Here is a 23,128-nt window from a genome sequence, read left to right as displayed (position 1 = left end):
TGTTTGCTTAAGTCCTAAGGGCTCACATTCCCTGCAGCACCCCCACAGGGCAAATAAAGTATTACAGGGTACGCTTTGAAATGAATGGGCAGTCTATGTAATGCACGGTTATGCTCCACATTGATGGATTTTGTAGCGCTCTCTCAGCCTGAGCGCTTGTTAGTTTGAGTGCTAATTTTCCTATCTATTTGCACTACCCTAGATTTGCGGTACCATTTTTAATTTTTGGGGTGCAGGATCAACAGGTAATTTTTGGGTCAGTTACCTCGGTGCTGCCGGCCTGGACCCCCATTAAAACGCCACTTGGTCATCTTGGGCATCGTGGCTGTTTACAGCACATGAGGAGACCAGCATCTTACTAATGCTGTGTGGTGGGGCGGAGGCACTTACTGCCTTTATTGTGTACCTCCTGGATGTCTGCTGATCCCCCAATGTTGCTAGGGGAGATCTGCAGGACCCTGCTTGCAAAATGTGGGTCCAAGGACCAATTTTACCATCACAAATTTAAACGCTGGGTACGGGGTAGGGGGGGGGGGAGCGGTCTACCTTAAAAAACAGATGGGTATTCAGTGATCGGGGTGACAGTGACAGTGCACCTCCCACTGATCCCCTTTTTTCAGATACGCCCCTACACTAGTGTTTGGTGCCGTAGGAACCTAAGGCTGCCCCTTAGTTTTTAGGATCCAGGCGGTTGAGTCCCTGGAGGTGGCATCCATCACATTACTTGGTGCCACCCATAGTTCTGTGTGATTATATATCTGCTCTTGTTTTTAATTAGACACACAGATAAAAGTTACATTTTAGATCCTCTCTGTGAATCTCAGTCTTTTAAGGATCTAGAAGCCCACCGTGAATTCTGAATTACGGAAGTCCCAAATGAGGGACTGCGCTGTACGAACACAGATAATGCCCTGATAGCACAGCTGGAAATATATTTTCTGACCCTGACAACCCCTACGAGTTTATGAATATGCTCCACTTCCCCACTGCCAATGTTTGGGTACCCTGACTCTCTTTTGTTCACCCATGTCCATAGAAGCAACAAGTCATGTGACTGCGGTGACCAGTCAGGTCCCATTATTGTGCGGCCAGCCATGATTGGTAATCATGGTCACGTCATGTTATTACACTTCAAGCACATAGGAGCTGGTAGTACTGCAGGCAATGGCATTGAGGAAAGGGAGCCTGTTAGTAAACTTTAGGCTAGCTGTATTGTTCTTCTTTCGCCTTTCGCATTCAGGAATATGTGTTGTTTTGACTACTTTTAGTATTTTTTCAATGACAGGTAAAATTACTACATTACATATCTGCTTTTTTTTTTTTGGTACAAATTCACCAGCCTGACCCTCTAAATTCTCGTAAAGCGCCATGCATCACCTGCGCACATTCCCATGTATATAAAAAAAGGGGGACGCATAAGTGACAACATGGTGATGGAAGTCCTGTTCCTGTGCTAACTTGCCGACAAGCTTTAAGAAGGACCCACACAGAAGGAAGTCGGCTTATAATGTAGGCGACTATATTGTATCAATGTGGCTTCCAGGGAGTTGTGCAAACCTGCAGAGCTGACATAGAGTGAGGCTCCCTGTTATAGATTGCCCGCAGTAAACTCGATACATTATGCGTACAATCAGGTTGCCTTCTGTATAGCACAGTTGTTACATTGTATCACGGCGTACACGGAGGATAGTCCTCCAGGGAGGTGATCGTATTGCTGCAGATACCACCATGTTTTGCTGCCAAGCCTGTATGATCAATACCCCTACTGATACATTGTATAACCCCCACGCTTTGCGCAGTTCTCAACAGGACTAATCCCTTGTGTTGTTATTTTGTTCCTTCCTCGCTTTCCTTCTTCTCTTCTTGGATTCTTTCTTCAGTCTTAGTTTCTCTCTTCTGCCCTCTTTGCATTCTTTCTCCTTCTCCACTCCTGGATTTGCTTTTTCTCTCCCTCCCTCTATCTTGGCTGGAGACCTACTTGTTTTCCTGAGGAGAGAGATTAGCTAACGCCTTCCCCCCTCTCTGGACTTCAGCCTAAGGGATGACATCATATTTAACAGTAGGAGGTGCATGGTATACACTGTGTATATAAAAGGAAGGCTGCTGAAGGCTCAGAACTGCACTGACTGCCCTAAAGAATCACTGAGTGTAGGAGCAAGCACTTATTTTTGGATCATTATGTCCACAATGCTGGATATACAAACAATCTACGAGGTGAGACCTTGGGTAGTGCCACCTGGCATCAGGGGGTCTTCTTCTGTAGGGGCCTTCAACATTTTCATGACGGATTGAGATGACGCTATAATTGCTTATGGTTACAGTTTTGACTGTCTCTATAGACATTATGTTTCTATGTTGTATTGTAACTTGTTTCTTCTACTATGGTTATGTTAGGTGGAATGACGAGGTGGGACAAGTCACAGGATATGCAGGGGCACAATGGGGACTAAATTTAGGTTGGGACCAGGAGATAGACCGGATATAGAGGTGATGCGAAGGTCAAGGGATTGTAATCTTTGGAGGGGGATCTGGAAGGGTTATAGATGGAGTTAATGTCCCAAATGCTCTACGTGGAAAGGTTTTATAATGGATGCCAAAACAGTTGAGGTGTCTTCTGGGGTTCAGAAGGCTGTGAGACAGGATAAGTGGTATATACTGTAATAAACAAAGTCAGTCTGTTTTTGGCTTAGGGTAAAGCTATAACGTAATAGAATATGGCCTATTCAGGTCCCGCAGCTGATGATAATCTGCTCCCATGGTGCTCCACTCATTCAGTACAATAGGGCTTTGTTTCTAGTTGGCTTAAGTCGTATTCTGTACTCGGTGTGTAGGAGAGACCCAGAGGTACCGGTACTACCGGATATCTCATGACTATTGTTCAGTCTCATGTAACCAATGACATGTTTATGACCAGATCTGGAACCTGCCATGACAACTCGACCAGACTGACCTCATTCTTCTGTCCTGCCAATGTTCTCTGTCACTTTGTAATCTTGGTCACCCTGTTGGTGGACCTGCTTGTCACGTATTAGTGTCTGTATGTGTTATGTTCCCCGTAGAGCTTTGTGTTCCTCAGTCATGCTTCATCCCTTCTGCAATACTTGTACCTTTAACAACTAATCTTTGCATCTATCTGTGCTGTCCCAACCCTTGTGTCTGTTGTATGGCTGCTGAGCCTCTTGTACTTTGTTAATTCTGAGCTGATTCATCTTAGACCTTGGACCTTGTTATCACACAAACCCTTATCTGCTGTCAGTGCTCAAACCTTGCTCTAGCTCAGCCCTTTTTTTGTCAGTTCTCAAAACTTGCTGTGACTAATATCTACTTCTGCTTAACTCTTAACCTTCTGTCTCCCAGTCCTTGAACTTTAGTACCCCCTGTCCTACCAGTCCTTCCATTTACTATCTTCTGTTGTGTCAGCCTTTATATTTTACCATTTCCCTATACTGCCAGTCTATATTCTTTACTAGCCCTCCCTTCTACCAAACCTTATACTTTACTACCCCTCCTTCCTGCCAGTCCTTTTACTTTACTTTTACTACCCCTCCGTCCTGCCAGTCCCTATACTTTACTAACCCTCTCTCCTGCCAGTTCTTATACTTTACTAACCCTCTCTCCTGCCAGTTCTTATACTTTACTACCCCTCCTTCCTGGCACTCATTTTACTTCACTAACCCTCTCTTCTGCCAGTCCTTAGACTTTACTACCCCTCCATATTGCCAATCATTACACTCCTATGTCCAAACATTTCTTATACTTTATTACCCCTCTGTTCTACCAGTCCATATACTTTACTATCCCTCCGATCTACCAGTCCTTGTACCTTACTTCCCACCCATCCTACCAGGCCTTATACTTTACTACCCTCTGTCCTAACAGTCTCGTACTTTACTATCTCTCTGTCCTGACAGTCCTTAGTTTACTCCACTGTCTTGCAAGTTCTTGAACTTAAGTACCCCTCTGTCCCACTAGTGCTTGTATTTTACTACCCCTCTGACCTTTATACCGTTTAACTTTCTATCACCTTAAGTGTTTTCTGTTTCATGAGAAGTTGGTGTTTTTGTATCAGGGCCCTAACAGTCAGAAACAACTCTGCTTTCCTACAAGTTGCCTCTTGTCTTTCTGCCCTATATACATATATATATGACAGAGAACGAAGACCAGACTTCCTGTTTGAGTGCGCAGCTGAAATTATCTGACTTTCAGACTCCTATTTCAATGCCTTTGGCTCAAGCAACCATATACTTTGCAGCTTGTTCATATGTATGACACATTCATGTAGAACCACCTGGTCTTCTGGCTACAAGAGAAACTTGCATTTCTGGTTGTGCTGCCAAGATTTAGCTATGATACTGATATATGAATTGCATGCTTAAGACTGACTGAATTGAAAATTGTTGGGTTGGGCCAAGGAATCATCCTAATACTTCTGCATTCTTTAAATCACCAGAACCTTCGCAACTTGAAGTTGCCAGAAGATGTAGAAAGCACCCATGACAATATCTTCACCAACCCAAAGAGGAGACATTCTTGCGCACCTGAAGTCTATGATGAAATAAAGTGGTCTGCTCGATGGACTTTTGAGCCTCCTCGTGCTCCTTTCAGAGCAGATCGGTCCATCAGCCTTACCGAAGGGCCCCGAACAGCACTACCTCCACCACCACCGGGGTTCCCTCCTCTAAAAAATCCCCTGCCTTCTCTTCCTGCTCCATCACCTCGTTACAAGACAGAGCTGTGTCGTACCTTCTCTGAAACAGGTACTTGTAAATATGGCTCCAAATGTCAGTTTGCTCATGGGCAGGGTGAGCTAAGAGAGCCAAACCGTCATCCAAAATACAAGACTGAGTATTGCCATAAGTTCCACCTCTATGGAGAATGCCCATATGGGTCCCGATGCAATTTTATTCACCACCCAGCTGAGCAGGGTACTAGTCCTCAACACATTTTACGCCAGAGCGTCAGCTACAGCGGTGTACCCATGAGAAGATCCTCTCCACCACCACCAGGCTTCCCGGATCCTGCTTCATTTTCCAGAGCTTCATCAGTATCCCCACCTCCCAGTGATTCCATTTTCTCTCCTGTTCCTTCTGAGACCAGAAGCCATGTGTCTTCCCTCAAAGGAATGGAGTCTTGTAATCGTTGTTGCTCATGCCGATGTTCTAGAGCTGGGAATCTTGCTCAGGACCCTTTCTCCAGCTATCAACTCCTACGTTCACCTTCTTCCAGTTCCTTGACCGAAAATGAGTGTTACAGCAGTGGCTCGGAGTCTCCAGTGTTTGAGGTGCCAAGTCAAATGGCAACCAACAAACGCTTGCCTATCTTCCACAGATTATCTGTATCTGATTGAGGAATTTGAAAGTAGAGAAAAGCATCAGAACAAATTTAAATTTCAGCCCTGCTGTCAGCATCAGGACAGTTGTTGACCTGAAGAAGAAATGTTCTGTGAAGTTACGGCTACCGGTAGAGGAAAAAACTTAAATCAAGTGCCTTTCGCTGATTCTCAGGGCTTTACGCAGTTTGGGGTTGAAGGCTTTAAAGTAGCCTCAATAGACATTTTTTGCACATATGGAAACCCCTTTTCCGAAAAAAATCTATTGTTAACCTATGCAGATCTGGAGTCCTGTAAGGCTCCAGAGATGACAGGTGAATTTTTTTGTGTAAGGGCATACCCTACTACTTGCTGTGTACTGTAGATAGGGATGAAGCTCTGAATTCATGTAGCAAAACAAGGTGTATAGCATGTTTACTGCCCCTAGTCTCATCTCCCAGAGTTTTAGCTGGACCTAAACTTTGGAAGAATGGGACCCAGAGTGGACCAGTATCCCAATTGTGAAAAAAATCCTGACTTTTTACTCCTGTGAACTCCAAAAAAATCGCTTTTCCGGAAGTGCTGCAATGCATTGCAGTGTTATAATACAATAATATTACAGTATCATTGTGTATTATACAGATACACTACTACATATGTAATATACACTACACTGTGTATACTCTTCAGTACATGGCACCATCCTTGACATTCAGGTAGCACCCTCTTCCCCAATTATGTCCCTTTTATATAATACCTATTTCAGACTCATTGCTCTTATATAAACTTGTGTCTCTGGAAGACGTCAAGATCTGCTATCTCTACACACTGTACTTCATACACTATGGATAAATAAGACCTCTCTTTTTGTAACCTAGATGGGCTATACCCATAATTGACCAATCAGGTGTAAGGATTTAATTGGCAATGCATCATAGTAAGGAAAGGAGACCTCTGATTGGTCGATATGATGTATAACTTGTGTCCAACATGGTGAAATTCCATGAAGTCTTAGATACCTTGCAACTCTTCTCATTCTTGCCACTGGGTATTATGACAACCACACGCAATGCATTTTAGTACTCCCATCTCTAGGATCTTTGCAGTGTGCCTTATACCTCACAGGATGGCCGATACAGGAGTCAAAATCAGGTGCTTTATGGGAAATATCAGCAAAATCCGGTAGTAATTAATACCTTGATCATAGTAATCCAAAGTGTGTATCTTCTAACACCTATGTATCTATTTATGTCCTATTTATTACCAAATAAATTTTATATCTATTTATCTTTTTGTATTATTTGGAAAATAATATATATTTGTCAAGAAATAAGTTTGTAATCACTTAAGTGAAATAAATGAAGCTAATAAAAGTCAAATTTGCATAATCAAGTCGCCTTTTGTTGTCTCGGGACTGATGTTGGAGCTATCGCCTATGGGGGGGTCACTATCGTAAGTCAACCATGAAACATTTAGCATTACCCCTTGGAGTCTGTTTTGTGTAATACTCAGAGCTATGACTTCATCTACTGTGTCCTCAATGTCAACATCTTAGATCTATTTAGTCTCTTAATGGGACAGGAGCATTTCAGAAAAGACTAGAGCAAGTTGTGGGAGCACCGGCACAATGGCTGGCCTACAGAACTGACTCTCCAACTGTATCCATTTAGGGAATAGTCTTCACCAACAAAGTCATATCTTATGCACTACTCTACATATGTTTAAACCAAGTGCCTGTCATTATAGAAAGCCACCACTAGGGGCTCACGGTGCCTTGTTTTGTTGTGGGATAAATGCCTGCTGCTGAGGAAGGGGAGTCATTCATTTATGTAACATTACAGGACATAGTAGAACAGCCATATGGGGCACAAGTATAGATAACACCCCCCTATACACCATATATAATGCACTGAGCATTCCATGTTGTGAGCCATATTGAAGCACTGATATGTACTGAGGCTTAACTTAAAGGGGTTGTCTCGCGAAAGCAAGTGGGGTTATACACTTCTGTATGGCCATATTAATGCACTTTGTAATATACATCGTGCATTAAATATGAGCCATACAGAAGTTATTCACTTACCTGTTCCGTTGCTGGCGTCCCCGTCTCCATGGCTCCGTCTAATTTTGCTGGCTTCTTGCTTTTTTAGACGTGCGGTCTTCTGCCTGGTGAATGGGGCCGCTCGTGCCGGAGAGCTGGTCACCGCGCTGTCATCGTAGCTCCGCCCCATCACGTGTGCCGATTCCAGCCAATCAGGAGGCTGGAATCGGCAATGGAACGCAAGGAAGGAGAAGAAAATCCATGGCGCACCATGGGAGAAGACCCGCGGTCCACCGTGGGAGAAGGCCCGCGGCGCCATCTTTAAAAGAAGAATAGAAGAAGCTGCAGAACGCTGATGCAGGTAAGTGCAATGTGCTTGTTAAAAACTAACCTATGCTTTCTTTTTAACAGGGCAGAATGCGAGGGTAAGTGAAAAAAATTTTTTTTCCGCTTTCGCCGCGAGACAACCCCTTTAAAGCTCCATTGATAATGCTGTTCTTGTATATGGCATTGGGCCCATTGAAGTACTGGGGCGAAAGTGTGGCTGCAACCTCTACATGCCCACAACAAAAAGTATCCACAGCGGTGTTATTGCTGGTCCCACATCACTATGCTACACTATTCCAGCTTGGCAAACTGATATACATAATACCAAACGTAAATAGAGCCGTGTGTATATCCAGTATTAGTCACGAGTCAAAGCTGGTTAGAGGGCAAAGTTGAGTGCTATGTAATGATATGCTCAATATCGGAATCTAGCTATGGGCTATATAACAAGTGAACACACTGATATACGTCCCAGAACAGACCTATATCTAAAGTCTTCAATACAAACTGATCTGTAGCTGGAGCCGCTATTACTATTACAACTCTTAATGTGCACCAACTAGGACTACCATGTCTGGTTAAAGGGGTTGTCCCGCGAAACCAAGTGGGGGTATACACTTCTGTATGGCCATATTAATGCACTTTGTAATGTACATTGTGCATTAATTATGAGCCATACAGAAGTTATTCACTTACCTGTTCCGTTGCTAGCGTCCTCGTCTCCATGGTGCCGTCTAATCTTCAGCGTCTAATCGCCCTATTAGACGCGCTTGCGCAGTCCGGTCTTCTCCCTTCTGAATGGGGCCGCTCGTGCCGGAGAGCGGCTCCTCGTAGTTACGCCCCGTCACGTGTGCCGATTCCAGCCAATCAGGAGGCTGGAATCGGCAATGGACCGCACAGAAGCCCTGCGGTCCACCGAGGGTGAAGATCCCGGCGGCCATCTTCACAAGGTAAGTATGAAGACGCTGGACCGTGGGGATTCGGGTAAGTACTATCTGGCTTGCTTTTTTTATCCCTGCATCGGGTTTGTCTCGCGACGAACGGGGGGGCTATTGAAAAAACAAAAAACCCGTTTCGGCGCGGGACAACCCCTTTAAGGTAGGCCTGCACAACATAAGACCTTAGGGCCACATGTGGCCCAGCAGAAGATTTCTGGTGGCCTATGGACTGTGACATGACTATGATGCCAAGAGGCTAGTCGCATAGTCATGTTGGAGTCTGCGGTACAGAGATGTCATGCTAGCTGCTGGCGGTCCAGCCTACATTTAACCGCTAGCGGCCAGCATCAGTAGCTGCTAGTGTGACATGGCATTGCAGGGTAAAGGGCTTTCAGTGAATGACAGTCATGTGACCGGCCAGGCTGTGCATGACTGTCATTCAAGGTCCTGTACGCCCCAGGAGCGGCGGAGCGGCCGTATTTGGAGCCGTATGTATATACTGCAGTAAGTGCATTGCAGGGTAAAGGGCTATAAGGGACTCTGCTCTGGATTTTTCTTAGGTCCCTAAGTATATTGTAAATGTAAATTGTATAGATGGGTTTTAGCAACTTACTTACAAAGTGAGCTGCTAAAGTCCTATCTGTGACCCCAAGAGGTTTGCCATTTTTAATTTTGGCCCAACCTACTGCCTGGGTTAAGCGTTCTTCTTGTTTTGCAGGCTGCTCTTCATGGCTATCAGCAAATTCACACAAGTTAGCCTAATTATATGGGAATTAAAGAACCCAGAAAAAAAAGAAAGAAAAGCTCGGCACCCGGCGTCCCACATACTAAAATGCTGGAGTCCCCCATTGTAGTCAATGGGGTTCGTTACTCCAGTAGGGCTCTCGAATTTTACGAAAAGCTCGACTCGAATAACGCGGACCCGAGGATTTGGGCGCTCGCTCATCTCTAATGGGAATATAATGATAGTCTAAATTGGTTGGGACTGCTGCCTATCATTTTTAGGGCCTTAGGTTTGACTCCTGATGCGTGATTTCATGGGGTCGGCGCGCTCCCCTCCTGTTTTTTTAAGGTATTTGCTTTGCGCTGCAGTTTTTTTTTCACACTTTTTTATTCAGCATTTCCTGTTCCATGAAGTTTGGCCCGGAGCTCCTCCAAAAACAGTGAGAGCTGTCAGCTTTACATCGGCAAGTCAATCTCAACCAGTTCAAAGACGCTCAACACGGAGGCAGGCGAATTTAGATTTGAAAAGGGGGGAAAGTTACTCAGTCTGGTGTTTTATATGCCAGTTTTTATCCAAAGTGTGCTGCAGTAAATGGCCACATTTATTAAGAGGCGCCCATCCCCAGCCGCCCGGTGCTCCTCCAAGTGGACACTATGCTCGCTCCTATCTGGCATCGATTCACGCTATACATTTATGCAAGTTTCTGTCTTTAGTTATTCCACTAAACTCACCCATTTTCTAGAAAAATGGTGATGATGGTGGAAAAATAGCAAAGAGGTCTAAATTGTTGTGCAAGAATATAAAACTTTTTCTTACCACAGAATGGTTCTAGCACTCAGCCCTAAATACATGTTTCCATTGGTGAAGGAGTGTTTTGCTTGCTGCCAGACTGAGTTCCTTTGAGGAAGAAAGAGGCATAAGATTAAACTGCGGGGCCCGAGGGCAAATTGTGTAACAGAGAGCTGCCATGGGCTATTGATAATGCTGGTGTCTTCCCACGTGACTGAGGGGTCTCTTGGCCCAACTGCAACGGCTTCTCTGCACCCTGAATAGGGTTCCCAAGGGTGAGACTGTAGATGTAGGGGTCTCCTAGGATGCTACAAGATCTGGGAATCATTGATCTAATCTACAGGCAGACCATAAAGCTGCTAAGGGACCCTTGAAGAGAGAGTGGCTCGGCCCTAGTTGGTCCAATCTCATTTGCTACTGGTTGATGGATATTTCTTTATAATTGCATTGCTAGCAAATATGGGGGTTAAGGAATTGCTCCAAGAGTCATGGAAAGTAGGAGTAAACAATCAGTAGGCCCTTCTGTTCTGAGTGCCAATACTCAGTCACAGAATGGGGTGCCCCATTTGATCTTCGATGGGGGGATCCCAACTAAATACCCCCTGATTGCATTGATTGTGGTGGGTCTAATGGTTGGGAACATTCTTATCATTCTGTCATTTTGTTTGCAGCAAAACACATACAGCTTCCATATTCGGTCTCCTTCCCGGCTATGGGCACAACCAACCATAACAAGGTGTCAATAGGGTAGCCCGCCATTTTTACATGCTTTGGGGCTCCTGTTTCCCTGGATCTTTTACTAGCTAATCATTGCATAAATGGAAATTTGGATGGAGATTATAAATCAGTCCTTGTGAAGAAGAATCTGAAAGTCAAGTAAATTCTTATGTAAGCATGAATAAACATGATGTGAAACAGCCTGCAGGTCAAGCTGAATCACCAATGTCACTGTGATTAAACACGATACTCTGGTTTATTATCCTCTAGATGGAATAGAAGTAAACACTCTGATTCACTGATGTGATGTGGAAACTGACATTCATTTTCTGGAACCTGCCACTGAATGAAACCCTCCAGGCAGAACTGAGGACCTGAGGGGGCAGTACAGGACACAAGGACTCTCGCTTTGGTTCTCACTTGCTCCACCCCTGCAGACCCTGGATCGGGCATGACACATCACTTTTGCCTGGAGTGTTAAGTTTTCAGAAGACCTGGATCATGAGGTGTTGATTTAGGTACTTGCTGGATATAAATTGTCTAGTATATCCAATAACCTTGAGCTTGAGGTCGGTTAGCCACCTCCTTCTACTGTCTCTCCCGTGTCCTCAAAGTCAACATGGACAAAGCTGAATTTATAATCTTTCCACCATCTCACTTCCTCTCTGAACTATCAATTCCAGTAAATCATTCCATGTTCAGTCTCATAGGTCTGTGGCTGTAGCTGGACACACTAGCTCCAAGTCAGCCGAGCCTGCTGAGATAGATCAATGACCTAATGTCCGTGGCAGCCTTCTGGAAGAAGGATTGCTTATGCTGGACAGAGCCGTACTGAGGCTTTCCTTCACTCTGGGCAGATGCTCAGTCTGTATCTAAATACCCTGGCCAAGGCAAAGTGGCTTCCTGGCACCCAGTACCCAGAGTCCATGCCCCCTAGTTTTTTTCCTGTGTTAGCAAAGTCAAAGATCTTATGGACATTTCCATCCTCATGACCCTTGCATCCATCAGAGAAGATGGCCCTCCAGGTAAGGAGTGTCATTGTTGCCTAGTGATGGCTGAAGCTCTGTTCACACCGCCATTAAGTTTTCAGTTTTTCTCTTTCACGATAGAAACCAAAAAACTAAAATATCCAATGGCCATATCTGTGATGTGACCGACACCAACGACACCTGACGAACCCCTTTGACCATTATGACTTCTCTTGGGTTTCCATCATGGTGTCTGTCATTTCATGGGAAAAATAGAGCTGCATGCTGCCGAATCTTTTCTGGTGTTTACAGCCTAACCCTTTCATGGAACCTCGAAACGCAGATGTGCCCAGAGCCTCAGCCATTTATTGCCTTTTCTGGAGCAACAATGCGTCCTCCTTGGTCAGAGCCTCGGAAACCTAAAAAATCATTAACCCGTAAGTGGGACCGATGAAATGCTTGTATACTAGGTTTTACAGCTCTAATTAGCTGAGCCCTTTAATTCCTTGCTTTTTGTCTGTGTGGGACGGTACATGGTATAATAATATGGAGTCCGCCATATTCGGGGATCTAGCCGGGAAGCAGACAGAATTATGTCATTGCAAAAATAAACTTTTTTCTTCTTCCTTCTGCTCAGATCCAATCCGTTTCTTGACTTTAAGAGGATATTTTTTTAGCAAGTGTCCCTTTTATTGCACATTTTGCCCACATTAGGCCGGTTGTCATCGTCACAGATGAGAATCTTCACAATGATTTATCCCTCGTGTCTTAATTTAAAGTAATGAATTCTTCCCAGCGTTACATTTTGCATGAACCTGTCCTTGGAAGACTTCCAGAATCACATATAATGATATACAGTAAGGACAGGTGGAGTACACGCAGCCACAGGCCACGTGACATTAGCCGTGTCTGGAATGACACGTGAGGTGTTGCCAAGGAGACAGTCAGGCAAGGAGACACTTCCTTCTCTTCCGATGTCCATGTAACATGACATCAGCTATATCAGCACCTGTGTAAATAGGAGCTTCATTCCTCAGATGGCAGTTTGCTGTCACAGGCAAAAACCAAGTGTATTCGGGATCGCACCCAAGGAAGAACACACGTACCCAAGGAAGAACACACGTACCCAAGGAAGAACACACGTACCCAAGGAAGAACACACGCACCCAACTAAGAACACACGTACCCAACGAAGAACACATGCACCCAACGAAGAACACACGTACCCAAGGAAGAACACACGCAGCCAACACAGAACACACGCACCCAACGAAGAACACACGCACCCAACGAAGAACACACGCACCCAACGAAGAACACACGCACCCAACGAAGAACACGCGTACCCAACGAAGAACACGCGTAGCCAACACAGAACACACGCACCCAACGAAGAACACACGCACCCAACGAAGAACACACGCACCCAACTGAGAACACACGTACCCAACGAAGAACACACGCACCCAACGAAGAACACACGCACCCAACGAAGAACATGCGTACCCAACGAAGAACACACGCACCCAACACAGAACACATGTACCCAAATATCAATATAAGGAGCTTTTATTCATCCACGAATGAGCAATCTTTGCAGACGGATGAGGTTATGTTGACATCTACATCAGAAGCTCCGTCCACAGCCTCCGGCAGAGATCCGTCCAAAGACCCCCATCCAAATAGCTCATGATGCTGCGCTATTTTGTCCAAAATATGCCAAAGGGCTTGGAGACTCCCGATGGACACATTATTGTCAATGGAGTCTGTCCAACACCATTCAGGTCTGTCCTCGCATGGACCCGGCTTTCCATTCTTCTGTTCTTATGACAGAACAAATGAACAGAAAGTAAAACGGTGATGTGACCCGAGCCGAACGCAGATGTTTATTAAAAGTCTCGGCTTAGTCCTCCAAGACCCCGTGCTTCTCCCTGCTTAAAGGGGATTTCCTCTCTTCATATTTGCTTGAGGCCAGATGTCAGATTCTCAGTTTCTCTCTGCTGTCATATTACCATTCACATAGGTTCATGAAGCTGACAATAGAATATTGCTGCTGTCTAGGTGGAAACCATCAGCAAGTGCTATAGTGTTTGCTGAGGGACCTTTCACACGAGACGGAATAGGCCACACAACGACCGCAAGTGGTGGTAAATTACGCACCGAATCCTGCAGGCTGCCGGCGGATTTGATGCAGAATTGAGAATAACTTTAAACTTGCCTGCAAGTCTGCATCTATATCCGCACATTTTGGTGTGGAATTCTGCAGATACGGATTTGGATGCTTTCTGTGGCGTAATTCCGTCATGAAGGACAGTATCTGTCCATTACACAGAGACTATTGAGCCCAGCAGGTAAGGGAGCGGTCTCTGACCCCACCACTACTTTCCTTAGGGCCGTTTCTACCTGCTGAATATTCTGCACAAGGTTTCTGCACAAAGATGGATGTTCCCTTTAAGATTTCATTACCATTGGTTATTTCAGTAAAATATTGTATCTTTTTAATATGGCAGCTCCATTATATTTTATCCCCCTTTTAACTAGTTTTATGTTTAGTCCACTCAGTGTACAATTCTTCTGTTCCTGTTTGGAAACCACCAACAAGTAGGTTATCTGTTATTGAGATATCTTATCATGATTTTGGATTGTGGACCTTCTCTAGGACTACATAGAGAAACAGTGGTCAAATTGTGGGAGAGCTGTGACTTTAAAGCAGCCGTCCAGTCCTGAACAGACCAGGATGGCCACACCAATTCCCTTACTACCTGATGAACACTGTGCATTGATTCGGTAGTACATCGGCATTCGAAGACACTACATGCTGCTCTGATTGGCCAGCAATTGCTCACGTGAGCCGCACTGGCCAATCAGAGCAGCACGTAGTATCTTACTCTACCAATGTAGTGTGTGCATCAGGTAGTCAGAGAATTGCTGTGGCCTCCTGCGTGTTGATTTAATGTTTCCCAGTGAAAAAAAGCTAAAACGGACTTGATCTTTTGTAATTTTCACACATCGCAGTTCCAGATGAAAACACTGAAGGCGTGTTATTATAACTCCGCAATTGTATGGTGACTTGAAAATGACCCCCTGTACCCTGTGCTCTGCAGTCCTGGGTATTCATCCATCCATGAGCCGGACTTCAGGAGTATTACGGTGCTATGCCATTATACATACCATAGAGCAGATGATTGAGCTGCCCCTGGATATAGGGGGTCCAGCCTAGGTTGGCTGCATTGTGTGCAGGGATCCCCTTAGAATAAACCCTGAACCTCTAAACGTGGTCTTGAAGTACTACATTTTGCCACAAACCTTAATTAAAATAAAAATTGTCCCAACAGGATCCGTCAGCAGCAGCAGCAGCAGCAGCCAGCATGTTGACAGTTTCCAGGTAGCAGTAGGAAGAAAAAAATGTAAAAAAAATGAACTAAGTCTGCTTTCACATCTGCGTCGGGGGTTTCCGTTCTTCAGGGAGCAGGAAAGGGGAATCCCCATCCCGAACTAATCTGTCTTATGACGGAACCGAACAGTGCCGAAAGGACCCCATTGACTATAATGAGGCCCATTTGGTTTCTGCTCAGCTGTCCGGCATTTTATGGAAGGTTCTAGAACGGAAGGTTTTACGGAATGGAAGGTTCCAGCGCAGATGTGAATGTGGCCTAAACCATAGTTCTAAGAGCAGAGTAGTAATGAAAACATATCATAAACATGCTACATGTAAGTCAGCAGTGGAGATTCACTTAGTGGTCGGATGTTACAAATCAGACAAGAGAGATTTATGGAATGACCCTCTGTAGTGTCAATGACATATAGCGCTGGCAGGAGAGTTCATGCAAACATTGTCCTTATTGCTCTCGACATCAGAACCCGAGTTATACAAGCCAACGGTTGTACCCACTGAGCCACCAGTGCCCATAGTAAAATTACTGACTACTCTGCATGGCAACAATAGGGGACTTGGAAATTCCTTGTAGCCCTCAAAATAGTATCAGAACACTCCTATGGCAAAGGAGATGGATGCCAACAATAGGATTATATGAAGGAATTGCTATTTATGCAGTTTCCTAATACACTATTAAAATAATTGTCTGCATCAGGCTCCTTCCAGTGTACAGAGCTACAGGCTTCCAATGTTCACCTCTGCCAAAGGGGGCATTATTACAAAGGGGCAGAAAAGGTGGCATCATAAATAACGGAAGCAAAAAAAGGCAACATCAGTAATAATGGCATTATTTATTATGGGAGCGACAGAATGATTATATTGGTGGCATTATTACTGATGGGGACAGAAAGACGGGCACTTTTACTGTGTGAAGGGCACTAAAAGCAGCACTTGCTATGTAGGGCCTAATTACTCCCTGGGGCACTATAGATTGTGTAGAGGTGTGGAAAACGTATGGAGGGTGATGGAAAAGCTGGAGCCACAGATTTGTGTGTGTGAAATTCTTCAGAGACAAGTTGTGGCCAGGAGAAGTCATTGTGGTGGTCTGGGCGTGGATACAAAAGAGAAGATACAATCAGAGATGACGCCACCTGTGATCACTGGAGGTAACTGGACTGTAATCAATGTCACAATGTAGAGCTGGTATCTGACTATTACTTAGAGATAAACTATTACTACGAAGGGGTCACTAGTTAGTACTATTACTGTGAGGAAAGAGCATGGCTTAGTGTAATAGGGGTGCGGCCTAAAAACTTGGTGCGCGCGGCAATTCTGCACTCCAGCAGAGGTTTACGGGGGAACAGGGGCGGGGAGGGGGAATTCAGCTCAGCTGTGGATTTCAGCCATGGTTTCAGGGCACCTTCACATTGGTGAGAAAATTGTGCGAGATTTGTGTGTTGCGAGACGCACAGATCTCACACAAATCTGAACCCCGTTCTTTTGAATGGGTTCAATCACATTTGCAATGTTTTGCTTCATGGAACCATGATGCGATGATATGCAGGAAACACATGGCAGCACGTCCGTTCTTTTTGCGATATCGCCCATTATCTTCAATAGGGCCGCCGGCCTAATTGGAAACGCTAGGAGAACATCATGATCTCCTGCCGCAGCTGTGACAGCCGCATTGGGAATGTACGGAACCCCCGCAGAAATGCAAGGCTGTTTTTATGTAAAAACACCTCACATCCAGGAGTTTTCAGAAGGATTTCGAGGGCGATATCACGGCCCGATATCGCTCTCGCCAATATGAAGGAGCCCTCAAGTATATATTCACATGGCGGAATTGTGGTGGAATTTTCCGCAGCAATTTACACCTCTAAAAACCATGCCAAAATTTGCCTTGTCAATGGGCAAAGTCCACATGCCAAACTTTTCTTTTCACTGTCCTACACGCTCGCACTCTCCCATAGACTTGTATAGAAGAGCGCGCACAAACTCTGAAAAGGCTGAGATTTCCGTGCCGCACTCTAACAGCGCTGGGTAACAGCGCTGGATCGCAGGAGCAGCTGAGAATATAATATACACCCCCCGAGCAGCACCCTAGCTCTGGGGCCATGGGACCTGACCGGTTCCTCTAAGCTTCACCTTGCGCTCCCCCACCTTGGGCACTAGGAGTGGACACCTCAGCTTCCATTGTGTATGTGTCAGCAGTGACTCACTGCAAGTGACAAGGCAGAAAAACAAGCAGCGAAGGTCATGTGAGAGCGATCCCTCAGCTGAGCCAGTTCCACAAGCCTCATCAACAAGAACATGACTATTAGTCATCAGCAGCCCCGTCCACAGACTGGGAGCGACTAGCAGGGGAATCACACAGCAGTCAGGCCAGGTGGAGGGCAAACAACTATATATAGGAATCCTCAGAGGGGGAGTTCTGCCAGAAGCATCTGCTGCAATACACCGCAATACCATGATTAGGGCTTTATTTGGAGGGGAACTCCACAGGAACGCTTTCCGTAAGTTATAAAACTTTGCCTCCTCCGTCTGGTCATCAGGTGGTTTATGGAGGGTTATTAAGTTACATGGAATCATCCAGGACTGATAAAAAGGAATTGCTTTGTTTTCTGGAAACAGCATCACTCTTGTCTACAGGCTGTGTCCGGTATTGCAGCTCCGCCCCGTGGCGCATGAACGCCAGTCAACGACTGAACGATGAATGAGAATCATTCGCTTCTCGCTTATCATTCACAGGCATAAGAATAATCTTTATTTGTATGGGCCCACTTACTCCGTTGGCTCGATGAGAAGAAGACCCTTACTCAAAACCAATAACTTATCAATAAACACCCACCATACACTCAGTCTGGAGTATAACGAGCCGCGGCGTCCATGTGGGGGACGAGCAATAAGATTAGCTCCAATTAATATGGAATAAATATATAGAAATAAATTGGTAACATATAAAACATGTCTGGAGACGCACGTCTGTCAAGTCCAAAATGAGACTATTGAATCAATGTGAATATCCACCCGTGTGAAGCGGGCGACAACCTGCCACCAGCCTTGGCATCCGCAATGACTCCCCCCCCCCCCCCCCCAACACTGCAGCCTTCTCAATCATGGTCTGAAGATTAACACTGAATATATCTGCTGCTATGTCTGATGGATGGATACAATCCCTTCTGTAAAAAAACAGGTAAACCCCTCTAGCTCAAAATTTTGCAAACTAAAACCCCCATAATGTGGAAAAACTTTTTCAACCTCCCTATTCAGCCATTTCCTAATTTTCTCAACAAAAATGAAGTCAGAAAAGGGACCAAATCAGACTGAGAGCACTTTCTGAAAAACAAAGTACAACTTTTGGAAAAATAGCTTAATACTTGCAAAGTCTCTTTTTTCACCCAAAACACATCTAATGCATTAATCCTAGAGAACTACAACTGTAAGGACAGGCAGGTAGAAGACAAAACGCGGCTTTAATTTCTACTTCGGCTACCAAGGCATCCTGACCCGGGCGCCTCAGGACAACCAGAAGATGCCAAATCCACTGAAGATAAATCAGTATCGATCTCATCAGTGAAAACTGTTTGGTTCCTGTTTAGGACACCAAGAGGAGTCTGAAATTGACAAAGGGGGGACTATTAAAAGGGCCAATCATCCGGCCTTTAGCCCCCTCTTCTTCAATTTTAGCTTCGACAAAGTCACGATGCGAATCCACAGACTTTATGTTTTTAACTAGAGATGAGCGAGCACCAAAATGCTCGGGTGCTCGTTACTCAGGACGAACTTTTCGCGATGCTCGAGGGTTCGTTTCGAGTAACGAACCCCATTGAAGTCAATGGGCGACCCGAGCATTTTTGTATTTCGCCGATGCTCACTAAGGTTTCCATTTGTGAAAATCTGCAAAACCCAAGAAAGTGATGGGAACGACACAGCAACGGATAGGGCAGGCGAGGGGCTACATGTTGGGCTGCATCTCAAGTTCCCAGGTCCCAATATTAAGCCACAATAGCGGCAAGAGTGCCCCCCCCCCCCCGCACTGTCAGCATAAAGATCGTTCTCCTCTGCCATAGCAGTAACAGCTGTGGCAGAGAAGAACGATGTTAGCCCATTGAATTCAATGGAGCGGCAATACAGCAGGTTTCACTGAAAGCAATGGGCTGCCGGCGATCGCGGGATGAATTGTCGGGAAGGGGTTAAATATATAAGCCCTTCTCTGCAATTCATCCAGAAATGTGTTACAATAAAAATATATACCGTATATACCGGCGTATAAGGCGACGGGGCGTATAAGACGACCCCCCAACTGTCACCTTATACGCCGGGAATACAGCGGAGCAAAGAATAAAAAGCATTACTCACTTCACCGGGTGTTCTGCGGCGCTGCTGCAGGCTGTCGCTCCCTCCTGGTCCCCGGCAGAGCATTGCTTTCTGGACGCAGTGGTTGAAATCCCCGCCTCCAGAAACACACGTGCCTTCAGCCAATCATAGCCATTCAATTACATCATTGTCATTGGCTGTGATTGGCTGAAGGCACGTGTGTTTCTGGAGGCGGGGATTTAAAGCCCTTCGTAGAGAAAGCAATGCTCTGCCGGGGACTAGGAGGGAGCAACAGCCTGCAGGAGCGCCGCAGAACGCCCGGTGAAGTGAGTAATGATTTTTATTCTTTGCTCTGCTGTATTCCCGGCGTATAAGGTGGCAGTTGGGGGGTCGTCTTATATGCCCCGTCGCCTTATACGCCGGTATATATTTTTATTGTAACACATTTCTGGATGAATTGCAGGGAAGGGCTTATATATTTAACCCCTTCCCGACAATTCATCCCGCGATCGCCGGCAGCCCATTGCTTTCAGTGGAACCTGCTGTATTGCCGGCTCCATTGAATTCAATGGGCAAACATCGTTCTTCTCTGCCACAGCTGTTACAGCTGTGGCAGAGAAGAATGATTTGTCTTCTATATGTTCTCAATGGGGTCGGCGCTGCTGCCGCTGACCCCATTGAGTGCATATAGAGAAGGGCAGATTTTAATACTCGGGTGACACCTGATCGCCCCAGCCACTCACTGCAGGGGGGTGGTATAGGGCTTGAACGTTGCAGGGGGAAGTTGTAATGCCTTCCCTGTCTTTCTATTGGCCAGAAAAGCGCGCAAATTTCTCAGGGAAGAAAGTAAGCCGAACATCACGTGGTGCTCGTTACGAGTAACGAGCATCTCGAACACCCTAATACTCGAACGAGTATCAAGCTCGGACGAGTAAGCTCGCTCATCTCTATTTTTAACCCATAAACAACCTCAACCCGTAACTTTAGGAACAAAAAAACTGAAAACCCAAACTAATTAGCTAAACCTTCAGACGATCTGGATAGACCTTAAGCCGGGGGAGCATTCTTAGAAGTGTCAAAGCTTGGGATAAACATTCTTTAGCAGAAGGATGGGCGCTGAGCTAAGTGGTTCCCTTACAGCACCGTGACATCGAGCGCAGCCCACCACAAAAGGAACATTCGTGGCAGTAGCTACAATTCTGTAGCCATGTAGATTGACCCTCGTTAAGGGCGAAACACACACCTTTGCAAAAACCAGACAAAGTGGTGCCAGAAGACTGCGATTTTAAATTAGACCTCTAATGGGGCATTAGGTTCAACCAGAGGCTGCGTCCTTCACACCCTGTTTACATTAGGATAAACCGCAAATTATGGGTGAAACATCTTGTCTTACAAAAACCAAGATAAACCACTAAATTTACAATGAACTTCTAAATTTATGTCGAAACAACCCAGAAGCACTACGTCAGGACTCGAACCTGGGAACTCCTGTGATCAGGACGGTGTCTTTCCCTAGTGAACTATTCAGCCTGCTGGCCAGCTCCCCTGCCTAACCTGGCCCAGTTCTTTGCTCTTACAACTCTGCTCCTGCAATCCAGCTCCTGATTAGCTCCACCCACACTGATTAGGACTTCTTATATAAACCTGTCCCTCCCTCATTGCATGTTTACTGTGCTCTGAACCCTCAGCCTTTAAACCAGCTCCTTCCTATCCCTGCTCCCTACGAAAAAAAAAGATTGTCCTTCGTGTACCGACCACTGGATAAATCCTGACTACGTCTATGCTGAATCCTCTGCAAAACAACAGCAAATTGACAAATTTAGGTCTTCTTATCAGACTTTTGCCCACAGCAATAAGGACAGCAGTTCCACAAATTCACCTCTCCAAATTTTTTCTTTTAAACTTTGAGGAACATGAAAACCCAGAGGGATTTCTCAGGGTGGATTTCGCCTCTTAAAATTGCAGAACCAATCCACAGACGAGATTTCTGCCATAACTATGCAGATATTTGGCCACAGATCTGCAAGTGGATTTACCCCTTTTTATGGCAATTCTACATATTGAATTCCTAATACAGACCGCATGGAAACGGCATAGGATCTGCATCATGATCGCTCAGTGAGTGGAGGCGGACCAGAGTTCATTCCGCCTACTTACCTCCATTCACAGTAAACAGGCAGTTGCTCATAGATAAACAACTGCCTGTTCAACACTGATCGTTCATAGGAATGTGAAAGCCTGAATGATCAGCGAATGAGAACTGCAAGATTCGCAGTGAGAATCGTGCGATCTAAACAGGCTGCTTGAACGCAAACAAGCTGGTGATGATGTCACCAACTCGTTCGCTGGGCCAAACGTGAGATTCTTGGCCCGTGTTAAAGGGACATTAGTCAGTGCATAGCAGGATCCCCTCTGATCTCGCTCAGTTGTAATCTCCCTCTTCTATCTCCTCCACAGTGTATTCAGTTCCCACTGGCTGAGTTCCGCCTCTCATACAAGTAGTCCAGTGTAAAGTCCTGTAGAAGGACTGGGCAGTGTTCACACGTTCTTCACAATCTGTGGCATTCCGTCTGGAGGTTCGGTTACGGCTGCTGAAATCATCACTCTAATGGAACCCCGAATGGATACTAACAGAATCATTCACTGTCGTTGGTGAGACGGACCGCTCTTCGGTCTCTGTTGTAGTACTGACATCCTCTGGTTTCGTCCAATGGTTCTTTCTGAAAGTCGTTACCGGTTTTTCATTGGCTTATAGTTTCACTGTACAATATATTCAAAATACAGCGGTCGTTGCCGAACCAATAATATTATATGTTGGGGGACCACTTGAATATTATCAGCGCTGCAGAGCGGGGAGAGCTCCGCTAGGCTCCCTACCTCAACTGAAGACAATCTGTGTCATAAAGCAGAAATCCAACTGCCAGAACTACAAAATCCATGTATATTTAATTGCATTTTTATAGAATGTTTTCAGTAAAGAGGATTTTGCAGTGCAGGACCCGGAGCCGGAGTTTTGCTTTCTTTATCTTGGCGTTCCTAACAAGGACTTACCTGTGCTCCAAAATGTGATTTGGGAAGGCGACAGGTGAGCTGGCACCTATTGTTTTTTTAGTGCAGGTGGTAAAGTGGCATCATCATACATTATCCTGCAGGAGCCTGGCAAGAGGAGGCATGGGAGCGACGGCAGCTATTTCTACCCTCTTTTCATTCAGAGGGAACAGTGTGCGGGCCATGCTCTAATCAGAGGACACAGTACAGGACATACGTTAATTAGAGGCCAGTGTATTTATTTGGTTCTGGTGCCGTATTTATGTACAGAGCTTGATTCTGGTGCTAAATTTATGTTACAGTCCTGACTCTGTAGCCCTATGTATGAGCTGAGCTTGGTTCTGGTGCCGTTCTTATGTTATGAGTGTCTGGCTTTGTGGTTATATTATAACAGGTGGAGGTTAGCAGGTTATAGGAGTATCTCAGCACTTCCTGACAGATGTGAGAAACCTGCAGCTGGTTTCCCGACAACCTCTCTGGAAATAGCCAATGTATCTTCCTTTGACTGTTTCTGTAACTCCCATTGAAGTGAATACATGTTATGGAAACAGCATTGCACAGCGTGCTGCGCT

The 23,128-nt window shown here is 45.4% G+C and overlaps 1 protein-coding gene across 1 annotated transcript; it reads left to right on the top strand.

Moving 5' to 3' along the window:
- Positions 1–2,104: 2,104 nt before the first annotated feature.
- ZFP36 (ZFP36 ring finger protein) lies at positions 2,105–6,696 on the top strand. Its single transcript, XM_066581912.1, has 2 exons — positions 2,105–2,214; positions 4,451–6,696. Exons 1-2 carry the CDS (start codon positions 2,179–2,181, stop codon positions 5,345–5,347), a joined length of 933 nt encoding a protein of 310 aa, XP_066438009.1. The 5' UTR covers positions 2,105–2,178; the 3' UTR covers positions 5,348–6,696.
- The last annotated feature ends 16,432 nt before the right edge of the window (positions 6,697–23,128 follow it).

This window comes from Eleutherodactylus coqui, chromosome 10 (genome assembly GCF_035609145.1).
Source record: "Eleutherodactylus coqui strain aEleCoq1 chromosome 10, aEleCoq1.hap1, whole genome shotgun sequence".
Taxonomy (NCBI): Eukaryota; Metazoa; Chordata; class Amphibia; order Anura; family Eleutherodactylidae; genus Eleutherodactylus; species Eleutherodactylus coqui.
The sequence above is the reverse complement of the archived record's forward strand: the minus strand, read 5'-3'. Positions and strand labels throughout refer to the sequence as shown.

What these genes read in the sequence shown, in the direction of transcription:
- ZFP36 (XM_066581912.1), top strand. Translation starts at nt 2,179, where the DNA reads ATGTCCACAATGCTGGATATACAAACAATCTACGAG. An exon ending in ATATACAAACAATCTACGAG is followed by an intron (nt 2,215 to 4,450) that starts GTGAGACCTTGG and finishes TTAAATCACCAG; the next exon opens with AACCTTCGCAACTTGAAGTT.